The 17,306-nt window shown below is 39.9% G+C and overlaps 1 protein-coding gene across 6 annotated transcripts; it reads left to right on the top strand.

Moving 5' to 3' along the window:
* The first annotated feature begins 3,419 nt into the window (after positions 1-3,419).
* On the top strand, positions 3,420-8,988 carry LOC149685366 (uncharacterized). 6 transcript variants are annotated; one of them, XM_089871126.1, is made up of 7 exons: positions 3,420-4,171; positions 4,242-4,599; positions 4,680-4,756; positions 4,823-4,945; positions 5,007-5,431; positions 5,521-5,705; positions 8,858-8,988. In XM_089871126.1, exons 5-7 carry the CDS (start codon positions 5,322-5,324, stop codon positions 8,953-8,955), a joined length of 393 nt encoding a protein of 130 aa, XP_089727252.1. In that variant the 5' UTR covers positions 3,420-4,171; positions 4,242-4,599; positions 4,680-4,756; positions 4,823-4,945; positions 5,007-5,321; the 3' UTR covers positions 8,956-8,988. The 6 variants fall into 6 exon arrangements, 5 of the variants coding, with proteins under 5 accessions (XP_089727252.1, XP_089727253.1, XP_089727251.1 ...); XM_089871127.1 differs by having other exon boundaries at positions 4,823-4,950; XR_016384072.1 differs by having other exon boundaries at positions 4,680-4,945; positions 5,007-5,452.
* Positions 8,989-17,306: the final 8,318 nt, after the last annotated feature.

Raw genomic sequence — 17,306 nt, 5'->3', positions numbered from 1 at the left:
ATTATACGTGCCCTATTGTCTGATAATAATTCCAAGGCTTCGCAATGGTCATCCTGCAGGAAGATCCCTTCAATAGACACATTTTTAATTATTGTATGGAACATGAGATTTAAAGAAAACTATTCCATTGCAGTTGTACCAAATCCAAACGTTGCAAGAAACCCTGTTGATGATGACGACGATGATGATGATGATGCTGATGATGATAACGAGCTGCTACAAGCAGGCAGGAGAACAAGACAAGCCTTGATTGATCTGGAATGTAAGGGCTTTGATTTATTTTTCATTAGTATCGTGTTAAACCAACAGCGTGTCAATTCTGCCAGACATGTTACGTACCATAGCGAGACATTGCCTTTGAAGTGTAACAACCCATCTAAATCAGTAATTGAGGGGTTATCGAAAGTCTCAGGATGTCCCCATTCGGATATATGATTTTTGTGACAGGATAGGATTACGAAACGTCTGTACTAGATATATTGAATAATTGGAATATACAAAAGATACCTGGAACTATTCGTTGCCGGGACTTACTTATCACTTGGGACATTCATATGTTTTACTCCAAACTATACGTTGGCCTACGTCGGCCACGGCCCCTGAGCTGTAGTATGCCAGCTATTAGTCACGCGTTGGTGTCAGACAGTTCGCGGCCTGGCATAAGGCGCCAAGGCTCGGGCCCCCTCGCCACGACAAGGCCTCTGACACCATCCCCTGGAGCCCACACGGAGGTCGCAGGGGGGAGGGGGAAATTTGACAATAACTGTAATCCAGCGTTTACTTGGTCTTACAACAATATAACTAGCTCGAACTGAATACACATCTTAGTAATAAAACATGCATAAATCAATACTAGATGCTTAGAAAAGCTAATTGTCTGTTGATTGAAGATGGCCTTAAAAACCCTACTGCAGAAGACCATTAATGGTTCCAGGTACACTTTTAGTGGAATAAAACTTTTCAACCTCTTTTGTTGTGAGCTTAACACTCGAAAATGTATGTCCTAATCCTATCCAAAAGCACGTTACATTTAACGAAACCCCTTTGACTCCCGTGGTGAATTTCCCTGCTCAGACGTGTCCCAAAGGACGATAAATAACAGGGTAGAACCTATAGCCTAGATTATAAAGATACTGATAAATGTGAAACATACAAAGTAATGATATATTGGGGTTCACTTGATGATCATCGACATAACGACATATTGTAACCGATTACCATGCACATGTGACACATGTACATAATATTGGGATGTAAAAAAGTGTAACTTTCTGATTTTTGTGTAGGAGTGACGAACCAGACAAGTCTGTGATGAAAAGAGGCTGAGCCATAGAAAAACCAGGTCATTAGACCTTAGTCGTCAACAATCAGCACGTATAACAGTCGTTCGAGTTAGGACCTTATCACAGCACACAACTAGCACTCTTTGTCTTGTATCATGGCATAGCACCTCCGCTTATGACAAGACTGCTGAAAAGAGGCTGAGCCATAGAAAAACAAGGTCATTAGACCTTAGTCGTCAACAATCAGCACGTATAACAGTCGTTCGAGTTAGGACCTTATCACAGCACACAACTAGCACTCTTTGTCTTGTATCATGGCATAGCACCTCCGCTTATGACAAGACTGCTGAAAAGAGGCTGAGCCATAGAAAAACAAGGTCATTAGACTTTCGTCTTCAACAATCAGCACGTATAACAGTCGGTCGAGTTAGGACCTTAGCACAGCCCACAACTTGCGCTCATCTAGAATGCGTCTTATCTAATTCGACACTACATTTCACTCATGCCTATTGGGTACCGCGGCTGCAAGGTCAACCAGACACCACACCTATACAACTACGTCATTCGAAGACCACTGACGATGGGAACCAACTACTAGATGAACCATTGCATCCTTCAACCCATGACAAGATTTGAGTCGATCTCCATGAAAAAAGAATCTGCCCAGGCACAGTTTCCATGGTTTACAGTCTTGTCTGTCTGGTCCTGTAACATGCACAAATCTGTTTTATTCTCAATTTGGACCTACATAAGAAGTAATATCGCACGCACGTGAAACTCCCCTTGCTGTCTTTTAAGTGCCCGTTGCGTTGCAGTTCACCTGCAACGTGTTACACCTTCATTCCACAATGGGTACATTTAACCCATGTAGTCTCACATAACTATACGGGTCGACAAAGATTCTTAGGAAAGGATTGATGAGTTTGTACCGATTACACTGCAGTGGAGGCAGCACACATTTAAAGTAAACGCTTAGATAAGACATAATTAATAACTTGCTCCATGTATTGGAGAATAAGAGCTATCAATAAATTAACAGTTAGTGATGTGTAAACGGTGGTGAGCGTGTAAAGAGTGCACGCAATATATTATCTGTCGCCTTTTTCTTACTCGTAAAGGTACTGCAAATAGTGTATGCCATAAAGTAAATAACAATCAGCATTAAATGCAATGAAAATATAGAACGCACGCCAACAAATAAAAAGCAAGCTTTGTCAACAACCCAAAAATTTAAAGCAAATAAACAGTATATTACCATGCATATTAAGTGTGAACAATGACCTTAAATAGCGCAAAGGACAGAAGCTCAATAAATTAAATATTAAGAAACGTTGAATGCCACGCATGTTATGCACGACTTGAAATCAAGAAGTTATATCAGTATCTCAGAGAGAAGATATAAGATGCCTTTGTATTCGCGCGCCATAGTCCCAATCCCCCTTTCAAAATACAAGGGGGGACGTAAAAGGAGGCGCCGGGCTATTTCGCTCTCGTCAGTCGGAAATTTTCCTCACTCGCGTCGTCGCGCTGACGTGAGTTTTCAAGAACCAATGAGATGCTGGTTATAAATTAGAGACGGGGATTGACTGCGGACCTACGTTAGGACTGGAGATAAAGCTGGAAATCTGGCGAATTTATATCTTCTCTCTGAGATACTGATATAACTTCTTGTTGAAATAAAATAAGAATACTTAATAAATTCATACCAAATAGAGCAAGTAATAAATGAAGGTTTAATTAAATAATGAATTTGTCGCAAATAGGGCAAACGCTGTGAAAAGCCAGGACAATAATTATGCAACCAATAATGATATTCAATAATGTATATTCTGAAGAAGCCAATCAGTAGCATCTTAGCTGGATATATCGTACCAATAATACTCAAGCTATTTACACTAAGGCAAGAAAGTAAATTCACATTGCAACAGAGTTTACGTCGAAACCGTTGCAACATGCCTAATTCAGCATGCAATACATAAAGAAAGCAAATTCATGCAATAAACATATTAAACAATTTAAAGGCCAAAGTGCACGGGGAATTTAGAATGCAATAAATAAAGCAATTCATGCAATAAACATATTAAACAATTTAAAGGCCAAAGTGCACGGGGAATTTAGCATGCAAGAAATAAAGAAATGAAACAATTTAAAGGCCAAAGTGCACGGGGAATTTAGAATGCAATAAATAAAGCAAATTCATTCAATAAACATATTAAACAATTTAAAGGCCAAAGTGCACGGGGTTTTTTGCATGCAAGAAATAAAGCAAATTCATTCAATAAACATATTAAACAATTTAAAGGCCAAAGTGCACTGGGAATTTAGCATGCAAGAAATAAAGAAATGAAACAATTTAAAGGCCAAAGTGCACGGGGAATTTAGAATGCAATTAATAAAGCAAATTCATTCAATAAACATATTAAACAATTTAAAGGCCAAAGTGCACGGGGAATTTAGAATGCAATTAATAAAGCAAATTCATTCAATAAACATATTAAACAATTTAAAGGCCAAAGTGCACGGGGAATTTAGCATGCAAGAAATAAAGAAATGAAACAATTTAAAGGCCAAAGTGCACGGGGAATTTAGAATGCAATAAATAAAGCAAATTCATTCAATAAACATATTAAACAATTTAAAGGCCAAAGTGCACGGGGTTTTTTGCATGCAAGAAATAAAGCAAATTCATTCAATAAACATATTAAACAATTTAAAGGCCAAAGTGCACGGGGAATTTAGCATGCAAGAAATAAAGAAATGAAACAATTTAAAGGCCAAAGTGCACGGGAACTTACCATGCAGTAACAAAATAAATTAAATAAGGCAATAAATAATGTACATGAAGCAAAGAAAGGCAATGGAAAAACTATATACAGGAAAATAATAAGGTACGCATGTGGCTTTAACATGCAAATTATAAAAAATTAAACTTAGGAAATAACTACGACTCGTTATTAGGGTTGGATGGATTTGGATATCGGCTTAGCAATGTTCTAATGTTTTCGGCTTCTATGAGCCTAGCCTCAGCATTCATCCGATCGGTTTCACGCCTAAAGGCTAAATTTTCGTTTATACCTTCAAGTACATGAAGGATTTGGCGCTGGGTGTCATTGGACGCTTCGATCGCAACCCTCTGACGTTTGGTCTCTTCGGTTAAACGTTCCGCTGCCAACCTCTGACCTTTGGCCGCCTCGGCGCACGCTTTGGCTGAAGCTGCCATCTCCTCCTTGTGCGTGAGAGGCCTTTTTCTGGCTCGCGTTTCAGCTATAAGATACGTACAGTCAGTTTATAAACAAACCAACCATGAAGTCATAGGGTAATAGCGATCTGTCTTGTCACGTGTAAGCAATTCTAAGTAACTGGGGTTTGTCTTTCTCGCACCTATTTTATTAATAGGTCGGAGTGCATAATAGCCAATACAACCAGTGTTTCAACAAAAGAAGCCATTGGTATTGGATATGTTTCAGAAAAGAGTAGGAACATTTCCAATGTCTGTAACTGCTTTCATTGTGTTCGGGGATAATAACACGAATGTACAGAACAGGCTACAATCAAACTTACAAGTTTCTGGTGCTTCACTGGTGGAGCAGCTTGCTTCTGCCTCTGGTGCAGCAATACCCGATTTTGGAGGGCCACTACCGGAGCAGCTATCCTCGGGATCAGTAACGTTAGCATCTAAGAACATACATGCCTACTATTAATAACCATTCCTCTTCATTAAAGGAATAGAAAGATAATGTTCATTGTACCAAAGATGGACGAAAAGGATGGTAAATTTGTGGGGTCGTCCAGAAAAGGTTGCAAAATGGCATCCAAATCCTCATTACTAATTGAATAGGAATCCCGCCATTTTAATATGGTTAACAACATTACAAGCAAATCGTAAGTTTAGTTGCACAAACCTTTGCGCCAATGGGTCCGGAGTTGATGGTGCAATGCAAGAAGACCTGTGTAAACAATGTTTTAACTGTTTCTCTCTTGATAATATAAACAATGTTCTGAGAAAAAGCACGTACGGGTCATATTGAGGAGCTGACGATGGACCTGCATCAGACTGTGCAATCCAGTTACGACCAAAATCATAGGCTCGAGAGATCCCTTGCATTGAAACTTTCGGAATCAATGCGGAAATCCTCGCCTCAATTGGTGTAAGCGGTTCTGATGCATTGGTACCACCACCAGTTTTACGTCTCTCCTGAGCAATGGTTGCCGCCTTCTTACGTTCAACTCCATTTAGGTTGGACCACTTCTTCTTCACCTCCGCGTCCGTGTGCTGCTGTTGTTTGACAGCATTGACGCGTTCAGTGATTCGACTCCACATCTTCCTGCGCTGCTCAGGGGTACAGCCATACTCGTTCAAGACGAGTGAAGGAACGGCCACGAGCTGGGTCACCAACGTTTCAATTTCGTCTTGCGAAAATGGTACTTTCTTTGACGAACTTGACATTTCTTGAAATCTCAGTGTAAATCATGAATAAAGGGTTAGAATACAACATACTGAAGTACACATTTCTAGCAGATAAGCTCAGTGGTAAAAGTAGTAAGGGTATATATTACTACAGCTTAGTTTTAGAGGACTAACACATGTTCCTGCAAACACTAGTATAGTTAACAGATTACAGGAAGAAAAGTGACCTAGGGTCGAAACATTGTTGAAAGATAACTATGAAACGTATTGCAAACATAGAGCAAAGCAGCAAACCCAGACAATTCATTACCGATTAAAAACACATATTGAAAGCAGATAGTGCACTATAATATATGGTTATATTTCAAATGAATTGCACTACTACTTTTACCTGTAAAGGTTAAGACTGCAATACGTTCATAGGCATGTCTACAGCCACAAATAACTGCTGAAGATATTCGCACCATGGTAAACGACTTACTTACTTGTAGAGCTCAGTAAAATGGGGTCAATGGGAAACATTAAGGTCCTTAGAAGTGCGTATTTAATTAAACATCACAAATCGCTGATGATTTCTGTTTTAGGCTTAGTAGGTGTTCATTTCGTTACGAGCGGCTAAATGTGCGCCGGTTTTTGTTATCATCAAGGTTTATCAACTGAATAAATTCCCCCTCCCCTTTTCCAAAATAATACTAATTGTTGTGTGTTTTTACCTCAAAATGTTAGTGTTTTACCTAATTATTGCTAATTAGCTTGTTTATTGTCACCTTTTTCCATAGTATTGTTATTTTATGTCATATCTACCCTAAAAAGCGGCGCACGTTTAGCCACTGTATCTCTTTTCATATATCAAGCTCAATGATTTGAGACATTCTTGTCGCAATGAATTTAGTTTTTACCTCTCCGTGTGACGTAGTCCAGGAGAGGTTCTGTAACGGCCGTGTCTGTCTGTCTGTCTGTGTGTGTGTGTCTGTCTGTCTGTCCGTTGTTACACCCACGTGACCGCGTTCGCAGTTTGCGTATCGGAGCAAACGTGTTCCCAATTTCCGGACCGCATTGACAGTTCACAGAAATGTGGAAAATTGTATTTCTCTCTGTTGGCTACTCTATAGTTGAGTTCTCACACCACCATGTTGGGTCTTCGTCCATCCCATATGAACACCAGTCTGGTACTTTTCTGGCTTCCACCACCACCATCTGCTATTCTTTGTCAATCCCACATTGACACCAGTCCGCACTTACACTGGCTTCTAACACCACCATCCACTGGTCTTCCGTCTATTCCATATAGACACCAATCTGTATCATTGGCCTCTAACACCACCATCCACTGGTCTTCCGTCTATTCCACATAGACACCAATCTGTATCATTGGCTTCTAACACCACCATCCACTGGTCTTCCGTCTATTCCACATAGACACCAATCTGTATCATTGGCTTCTACTCCATTATCATCGTTTGGTTTTAGGATATACGCGGCGATCAGCTAGGGTTACGAGAAACGTCTAGCCTCCCTAAGGTGGGATCGGCCACCAAAGGTTTTCGCAATTGCGCTTTTTCCTTACTATTATAATTGAAACGAATCGTATATATACCCCAAAATTTGAAGAAAGCGGGCAAGAGGGTTACCCTTCACTTTAAACGTCAATATTAGAAAAGTTTGAGAAGATAATAGGTATAACTTTATTTTAAACGATTTAACTATTATTAATGTTAATAATTGAAGATTAAAATAATTAAAAATAATTATATTTATTTAAATATTAAAGATAATCTTGTTTCTCAACTCAAAATTAATACGGAACGATTTAAAAAGCAGTCTATGTTTTTGTCTGTGTGTGTCCGTCCATTATTACACTAGTGCGTCGCGTTAGCAGTTAGCCTTGTGTTGATGTGTTAAGAAATCATACAGAACCTTAATATTCCCTTTTTCCATAATATAAAGTGAATATGTGGAAGTATTTTTCGTAATTATGATGCATTTAGTACTTTTGTAGCTTTAAAGCTCTGTTTCATTTTGATATTCCAAAGATTTATTTTAATATTGTTATTTGAAATGGCTGTTTATATATTGCGTAAGCTATAATACATCTGTATATAGAATAATCCTTGGTTTAGTAATTTCATGAAGAAAACTAAGACCTAGAATCAGGCGCGTATAACAAGTATTATCCGCAATAGGCTAAGTGAAACAAAGAGTAAATAACTGAGGCCTGAGGTGAAGTAAACTTTTGGCTTTGATTTTCGTGTCTGAAATGAACAGACATCAACGGTTCAGAGTGAGCCGAAAGTTAAATACACTCTTAAATAATAATAACAAGGTTAGAAAAAGGGCTAATGGTAAACGGCTAGAAACTACAGACTTATTATTCTCTTTATGGTGCGCATTGACTATTAGTGCGTCTAGCTACAATTTAGCTCTGGTGTTACTTAACGTTAACATTCATGTTGGCAAACTAAGAATATTGTTGAGGTGAGACGAGACGATAGTGTTTACACTGCAAACCAGTTGTGAATGTAGCTTTCAGAATATAGGGTAAACAGCTGAAGCGTAGACTTCATTTCCTGTTCTTTTCCCCATTGACTGATTTCCATGTGTCCAAGATTTATCCTTATTGGATGTAAAATGTCGTCTGCTTTACTGTACATTCGCTATGTTTGGAATACTGCTTCAATATTTCGTAAATTTTTACTTCAAAAAAGTGAAATAATTCCATATCTAGGTAAATACGTTTGTAGTAGTAGACCTCTTGACACGGAGAGGTAATATTTTGGTTTTCCCAACTTGTCATTATTTATTTTTATTCTATACATTGTTGTCACTTAAATGTATAATCATTCATTTAATTCAGTTAAAGGTTCAGGAAATTAAACATATACATAGTAATTAATTGTTTCATAGAGTCTTACCCACCTTAAGGCAAACACATTTGACGAACACAAATAACCCTTTACTTACTTTCAAAAGACACGTGTACTAACTACTTATTTCAAATAAATGTAGCAGACGAAATAGAACAGGCTTGTGCGGTTAGTAAGTTAGATGGCGCTATATACCTAAATTGCACCGACCTTTACCGATAATTTGCACTGTTCACTGACCTTACACCCACGGTTCAATGTCAACTAAAAACAAAACTGAACTGAACCATAATCTTTCCTAGATTGTACGAACATCCAATCACGTCACAGAATCCAAAATAGTGACGAAAGCGTTTCCGCCACTCAGAAGAGAGAATCCAATTTCGCTCCGGACCAATGAGCGAGGAGAATCCAAGGGGGCGGGGAAGGCTAAGCCTGCAGAATACGGCGGCTGGCTATGAATGTAACAGGCAGTAGTCAGCGGGTTTGAATAAAGAAAGGTTATGACTTTACTCTGAGTGTTTTAGATAACGTAACAACACTACATTTTGGCGACGGAAACGAGCTTTCGCGTATACAGTCGGTGGTTTTTAATATAACCGGGGACTTTAATCGCGTACGGACGTGATTTCGCGTATACAGTCGGTGGTTTAAAAATAGCCGGGGACTTCAATCGCGGACGGACAAATCTTACTTTCAACAGTTCAAGTGACGCGCAACCAGTCGGTGGCTCTTCTGATAGCCGGGGACTTTAACCGCGTACGGACGAACTGAAACATGGCAACGGCAAATATACCGGCACTGACAGCCTTCACCCCGCACGACGATTCGTCCTCAGTGGCTTCACGCTGGGAAAAATGGATCGAGCGTTTTGACATATTCCTACTTGCTATGAATATCTCACAAGACGCACGGAAACGTGCCATGCTTCTTCATACGGTTGGCGAAGAAGTATACGACATCTTCACTACTCTCCCAGACGTAGGAACAACATATGATCAAGCCAAAGCAGCACTGCAGACTCACTTCGCTCCCCAGCGAAATATTGAATACGAGGTATTTCAGTTTAAACGAGCCAAGCAAGAGGACAACGAAACAATAGACGAGTTTCACACCTGTCTTCGGAAGCTATCAGTGCACTGCGATTTTCATAGCGCAAATAGAGATATCAAGTCCCAATTCATACTTGGAGTCAAATCGAAACGTCTAAGGAGAGCGGCGCTAAGAGATCCACAACTAACAATGGACGACATTCTGAAACAAGGACGGTTAGATGAAGCTACAGATCGGCAAGCAGCGGACATGGAAAAACCGGAAACAGTGAAGGTCGAGAAGTTCAATGACCGGGTTGATTGGGTACGAACGTACAGGTCAGGAAAGTCGGCACAAAAATTCCCAACTGAGCCAAGACATACTTCATCGCAGCGTGACACACCTTGTTTTAACTGCGGATACGAATGGCCACATGGGGAAAAGGGCTGTCCAGCGAAGGGGAAAATCTGTTCAGCCTGCAAGAAAAGGAATCACTTCGCAAGGTGCTGCAAAGTAAAACGGAAAGTTATTACAAAAAAAGCCCAAAGGGTTCGGGTACTGGAAAAGACGGACTCTGATGGAGTAAGCTCGGAGTAAGAAGTATCACAGGAACAGTACATCAACACAGTCAAGAGCTCAAAAGGAGGATCCCCGCAAATTACCCTCTCTATCAATGGTAAAGAGCTTAACATGATGATCGACTCGGGAGCAACGGTCAACGTCATGGGAGAAGAGACGTATAGAGTCCTCAAGTGGCCACCATTGAAGATAACTACAATTAGACTCCGGGCGTATGGTTCCAAAGGATTCTTACCAGTAATTGGACGCTGTAAAGTGGTCTTTAAGACCCAGCGAAGTATGTGGTTCGATGCAAAACGATACCGGTTCTGGGATTTAGAACCGCAGAAGATCTGGGCCTAATTAAAATAATGACGGAAGGGAAGACGTCAAATACGCAAGAAATACGATCTGTCTCGACGACCATAGACTGAATGGAAAAGTTCCCCGACCTGCTCAGAGGGGTATGTAAGCTGAAAGGATACAGAGCACACATACATGTCGATCAATCTGTTCCGGGGAAGGTTCAGCCGCACCGTCGAATACCGTTTGCCATGCGGGAAATAGTGAAGGAGGAACTAGAGAGACTGGAGGCCGAAGATATCATAGAAAGGGTAACGGGACCTACGCCTTGGGTCTCTCCCATTGTATTGATACCAAAAAGAGACAAGAATCTGGAAGACAATGTTGAAACAGAGGGATCCAGAGAGAGAAAGAAGACATATCGGATATGCGTCGACATGAGACTTCCCAATAAGGCAGTCATGAGAGAACGCCACCCAACTCCTACGGCTGAGGATATTTTGGCTCTGGCTAACGGGGCAAAGAAGTTTTCGAAAATCAATTTAAAAATGGGATACCACCAGATCAAACTGGATGAAGAGTCGAGGGTCATCACAACATTTTCAACGCATTTGGGTTTTGAGAAGGTATAAACGCTCAATATTTGGGATCACTTCAGCCGCGGAGCAATTTCAAGAAATAATTGCACGAGTAATAGCGGAATCCCAGGAACAATAAAGGCAAGTAACGATATCCTAGTTTGTGGACAAACTAATCAAGAGCACGACAAAGATCTAGAGGCGTTTCTTCAGAAATTGCAGGAGTCGGGGTTGACTCTGAATGAAGGTAAATGCCAATTTGGAAAACGATCATTGGTATTCTTCGGTTTCACTCTCTCGGACAAAGGAGTCTCAGTGGATCCGGCCTAGATCACGGCTTTCACATCTCTAGAATATCCAACCACCATAGAAGAGGTGCGAAATCTATTAGGAATGATACAATATAGCGGGAGGTTCATTCCAGACCTGGCTACAATCACATACCCTATACGGCAGCTATTGAGGACGGAGGCCCCTACCAAATGGACTGAGCAACATCAGCAAGCCTTTGACACCCTCAAAGAACGACTGAGTGCGGATATTAAGTTGGCATACTTCAACCCGTCTTACAAAACCAATATTGTGGTTGATGCAAGTCCGCTGGGGCTAGGAGCTATCCTAAGTCAGAGGACCCAGTCTCGAAGCAAGTCAGAGTGGTGGCATATGCAAGCAAGTCGCTTACCGAAGTCCAGAGGAGATATTCGCAAGTGGAACGCGAGCTACTAGCGGTACAATGGGCGGTAGAACATTATCATTTGTTCGTATATGGCCTCAAGTTCACAGTATGTACTGATCATCAAACTCTGGTCCATATTTTGGGAAAGCCGCACCTTCGAACGTCGGCACGGATAGAACGGCTGTGCCTTAAGGTTCAGCAATATACCTTTGACACCGTGTACCGGCCGGGGAAGGACAATCCCACTGATTACTTGTCACGTCACCCGATGCCTAGTAATGACCTGGAAAAAGACGATCTAGAAGAATACATATGTGGCATTGTAGAAACCGCAATACCGGAGGCTATTAGTAAGGCGATGGCAGTGGAGGAAACTGCCAAAGATCCAATCATACAGAAACTTATACAGGAGCTTCTCAAACCAGGGAGGAGTGAGCTCGGCTTTGCTGACAATGGGCTGGAGCTGTTTAAGAAGATACGCAGGGAGCTAACACTGCATGAAAACGGAATCGTTCTTAGAGGAACCCGAATTGTCATGCCAGAATCTTTGAAGGATCAGTGCTTCGAATTGGCCCATGTTGGACATCAAGGAATAGTAAAAACAAAGATGCTGTTACGGGAGAAAGTCTGGTTTCCGGGGATAGACAACTTGGTAGAAGCAAAAATCCGACGATGTCTTGCCTGTCAAGCCGTGGTTCGAGACGTGAAAACAGAGCCCTTGTCCATGACCTACCTATAGTTCAGATTGTGACGTCACTCTCGTCCTCGAACATTCTCGACAGGATGGAATGGGTGTTCGCCATGTTTGGTTTTCCGAAGCAAATAAAGACAGATAACGGACCACCATTTAATTCCAACACCTTTACCAAGAAGTTAGGGCAACTGGGTTGCTACCACCAATAAATTTATACAAGCAACCCATGTCGAAAAGCGGCCATGGAAAGGAGAGTTAAGCAACTTCCTAATCAACTACCGCACGACGCCTCACTCGACAACAGGGAAATCTCCAGCCGAAATTTGGTTTGGACGTAAGATTCGATCTTGGTTTCTCGAAGTTGGAAAGACGAAGTCCGATGATGAAGTCCGGCAAAAGGATAGAAGAAAGAAGGCCTCTGTGAAGGGATACGCGGACGAGAAGCGTCATTCGTCCCATCACACGTTCCAAGTGGGCGACAAGGTCCTGGTCCGGCAAGAAAAACGAAACAAGTTGACGGCCTTTTACGATCCCGACCCGTATCAGATCATCGAAGTAAAAGGGTCCCAAATCACGGCGGCCCGCAGGGGGAAGCTTCTGGAAAGGAACTCGTCGTTTTTCAAGGCGGTCCCGGAGGTTGCAGTGAGTCAGAGGTCTCGTTTGGAAAGTGGAAGCGAGGCCGGGGACATATCGGAACTGGCATTGAACTTCGGGAGTTACTACACCTGCAGTTAGACGCTATCCTGAAAGAGAACGTCGCGGAGTCCCTCCCTGCAGATATGGGGCCGTGCCGTTCTGAGGCTACTGGACATTAAATTTTTATAACTTGTATATTTGTATTTAGTTTGTTTTAATAAGAATAGCTGCATTAACGGTAATACCGAAAGTTTGTTAATTAATAATTTTAGTTTTAGTCTACTGTTGTATTTTAGTTTCTTGTCCAAAAAAAAAGGAAAGATGTGATGTGGTGTAGTGACGTCAGTGTAGACAAGATAAGATAAGCGATTAGATAAGGTTATATAAATAAACCTGGTTATCAATGTAATAGGCAGTAGTCTGCGGGTTTGAATAAAGAAAGGTTATGACTTTACTCTGGGTGTATTTAATAGCGTAACAACACTACAGACATGTATTCGGACCCTGTCTTAAACGTGGAGGAGTTTGTCAGGGTCCAGCATCAACGAGACGGCCATAGCTGCGGTCCCTTGTCCTTAGGATTTGCCTACGCCATAGCTAAGGGATTGAATCCCAGCGCTGTAACCTTTGACAAAGCCGAGCTGCGATCCTACATTTGAGCGTGCCTACGGGAGAACTGGCTTCTCCAGGAGCCGCCCGGCCTCCTTGAAATTTCTTCGGAAGTTATGGACGTACACATACTAGGGCTGTGCGAGCCATGATTTTTCGGTTTCGAGTCGAGCCTCGAGTATTGAAATTTTCCCTTGTCGAGTATCGAGCCGAGTCTCGAGTACTCGAATCGAGTATCAAGTAGTTGGAAAATTTGTTTCGAGTATTTATCGAGTAATTGGAAATTGGTTTTTCAGTATTTCAGCACTCTCTGTTAATTTATCGCTCTAATAATAGACATTTAGTGTAATTTTGATCATCGACAACTACTGAAAACAATTCCCAGACAGTATTAGTCTTCTTCCCGTTAAATTTAACAAACTAATTCCTCATCAATATCTTCTTCTTAATCTCATTCCTCACCTTAGTCACTTGTTATACTTCGCGCAAAGTCCCAAACGAAAATTACTAAGCTGACTTAAAAAAAAAAAATAAATTAATAAAATAAAAATATAATTACCTATAATAGTCAACGCTATTATTAACTGTATTTTATTACTTTTACTTCCACTATTGAACCAGCTAGGAGCAACTACTCTACTACATTACACTGCTATTGTGATCTAAACTACCCAATAAGCACTAAACTTGCGTCTGTTAACCAATAAGTGTGACTTTCTAGTAGACTTTTATAGCTACTACATCCCATTTTCAGAGATAAAGGCCTTCGAGCCTTGGTTTGATACTCGAAACTTTTTCGAGTCTCAGAAAATCTCTTAAAGAGGTCCACAATTTAGTTTAATTCATATTAATTGAAATGTGACGTTATTAGAAATTGTGTTTTAGTTGTACGGTTTATTTTAATAACACCTTAGGGAGATCAAGTACATGGGGGCCACATGAGCCGTGTAAATTTAGTATCAGGGCCCAGCCCTTGGGCCATATTGTTAATAAATCTCAATGTCCTACGCTATCTACATATTTTTATAATGCTAACTATACAATCCAATCTCGCGAAAAAGAACTTTATTACAAAATGCGTGCAGAATTTAAATTCTTAGGTATTACTTTGAAATTTGATCAAGATTTCAAGAATTCTGTTTAAAAATATATGAGGGTATAATGAAATTTCTATCAACATTTTTAAAATTTAGATTTAGACTTAAAGATTCGATGAACTATTTAACAGATTTGCAAAATATGATTAAATTGTAACTAAACTTGAAAAACGTCACTCAGAGGGTTAAAAATTCTAAATATTCCAAATTTCTTCAAAGATTTCAAAAAAAAGCCAAGATTTTAGGAAAAATTAGATTCGAACATATTCCAAGCAGTGTTGGACCCCTCGGAATATTCCCTGATAGAAAAATGCGCCGTGAGAAAGGCTTCTCTCAAATCTATCATTGTAATTCTTCATGTGTTCAAACTGAAGAGTCACAGTTGGAAGTAAAAAGTTGTACTTGGTACTAAATTTTGATTGTATTCAGTATTTGACTATTTATTTTGAGTTTAATTTTGTTTAAATTTAGTTTCATAAGATCAGATATGGAAGTTCTTGAAGATTTTAGGGGGATACTAGAGTTTACGTAAGGAGGGATATGGGTTTTGTAAAGACAATATTAAACAAAATAGCTCAATATATTTGAGGTGTTATAATCAGAAAACATGGATGCGCAGTTCGGGCTATTTCACCCCCAGGGGTGAAAGCTTTTAACATTATACAGATACACCATTACCATAATGATCATCCAGGAGACGTCATTAGAAGGATGCGATTCTACAGAGACTTGAGAAGAAGAGCACGTGAAAGCCGTTTCAACGCAACACTGAGGGCTATTTTTGACGAGGAACGAACACGGTAATTTATGTTTAAAATAATTAAAAAGTGATCCACTTTCTTGTTTAACGCCTCGCCCCTCCCCCGTGTGTCGTGGCTATCAAAGAGGGTATAAAGTGGGGGAGTAGAAGGCTCGCTTTGATAGTTTTCATCTAAGCTTCCGGTGTGCGCGCGCATGTATCTCTGCTCTCTTATTGGTTGAAATACGGTGAACCGGATATTAGGAGGAAAATATAACAAATAAATAAAAAAGAAAAGCGAGAACACCCAAAATGTCTTGCTTAAGCCGCTAGCTTCAACTCCCCCTCTTTCTACCCTCTTTGTGGCTATTTCCAAGGAGAACATCCACCTCCTTAAAAATAATACAACCTATCCCAAATAAGTCTCATACGTTTTTCTATTCAAATTATAATGCCTGGATAAATAATTAACATTAATAAATATAAGGAGGGTTTTCCAGGGGCGCTGTATGGTGGCTAGAGCGGTTGCACTGAGGAGCGTAGGATATAGAAATGACGGGTTCAAATCCCTTCAAAGAAATGTATATATAGTGGTTATGTTCAACAATACAAGGGAAGGCCGTAAATTATGTTAATAATAGTGAAATTGGGATAGTTAATTTTACAATTTCATATTGTGGGGCACCAAATAGAATAGGTTGGGGTTAGATTAGGTTCGTAGTTTTATTTCTCAATCATGTTTAAATTGCACACCTTTTCCAAAAAAAAATACTTCTTTCATTTTCATTTTCCGTGTAGAATTTTTACACCATAATTTTTCTTACCGCACATGATGTCAAAAAAAGAAGGTGGAGGGCTGTGCCCCTAGAGATTTTTTGGTTTCGGCTCGGGTATGGATTTTCTAAAAATATCAATTCGGGTATCGGGTTGGGTATTATCTGGGCAATGGATTCAGATTCTGTTGATTCAGATGGCTAATCAACAAACGAGGAGCTAAAAAATGAAGCAAAAAAGAAGAAAACTGAATTTAAAAAAGTGTTAGGCCTAAAAAAAGATTTTTAATGTCTTGGCTTGAAGACAAGGACTTAAAGCGATAATTAAGAAAACACCCAAGTGACAGTTTTAAAGCCAGCTGCTTTATATGTGATTGTATTGTGTCATGCATGAAGTCTCAGCTTAAAAAACATGTTCTTAAACTACAGGAAATTCAAAAGTCTAGAATATTAACTGATTTTAATGTAGGAGTAGGGAGCTAAAATAATGAAGTTAAACAAACTGAAGCAGCAGTTTGTACTTTAGTTTGTGCACTTAATTTGCCTTTAAGTTCGGTAGACACTCTGGTACAATTCATAAAATTTCTCCCCCATAAGTGAATACTAAAGCAAGTGCATTTAGGAAAGCAAAAGGCTACTCGCGTTATTCGTCAAAGATTAGGTCTATATTTCAATAACCGATTGGTTGAAGAATTAAATAAGGCTTCATTTTTCGCTATTTATTGATGGAACCACTGATAATGGTGTAGTCAAGCAATGGTTGTTTATTGTAATGACAGTTTATAGTTGAAAGTGGATTTCGTTAGAATGGTACCTTGTTTACAAGAAGATGCTGTTGGAATGTGAAATACATTTAAGTCTGTTGTAGAGAAAGGAAATCTACCTCTTAGTAATTGGGATGTATTTTGTACGGACACAACGAACACAATGAAGGGACGTAATAAATCAGTTGCTCAATTAATTAAGAACAACCACCCAAAAGTAATCATAGTTGAATGTGTATGTTATTAGATTCAATTGGTGACCAAATATTCTTGCAAGAAGGTGTCAAATACT

Source organism: Phalangium opilio, unplaced genomic scaffold, assembly GCF_054372755.1.
Source record: "Phalangium opilio isolate 3A_F unplaced genomic scaffold, DU_Popi_V2 ptg000032l_1, whole genome shotgun sequence".
NCBI lineage: Eukaryota > Metazoa > Arthropoda > Arachnida > Opiliones > Phalangiidae > Phalangium > Phalangium opilio.
This window is presented reverse-complemented; position numbering and strand designations above follow the sequence as displayed.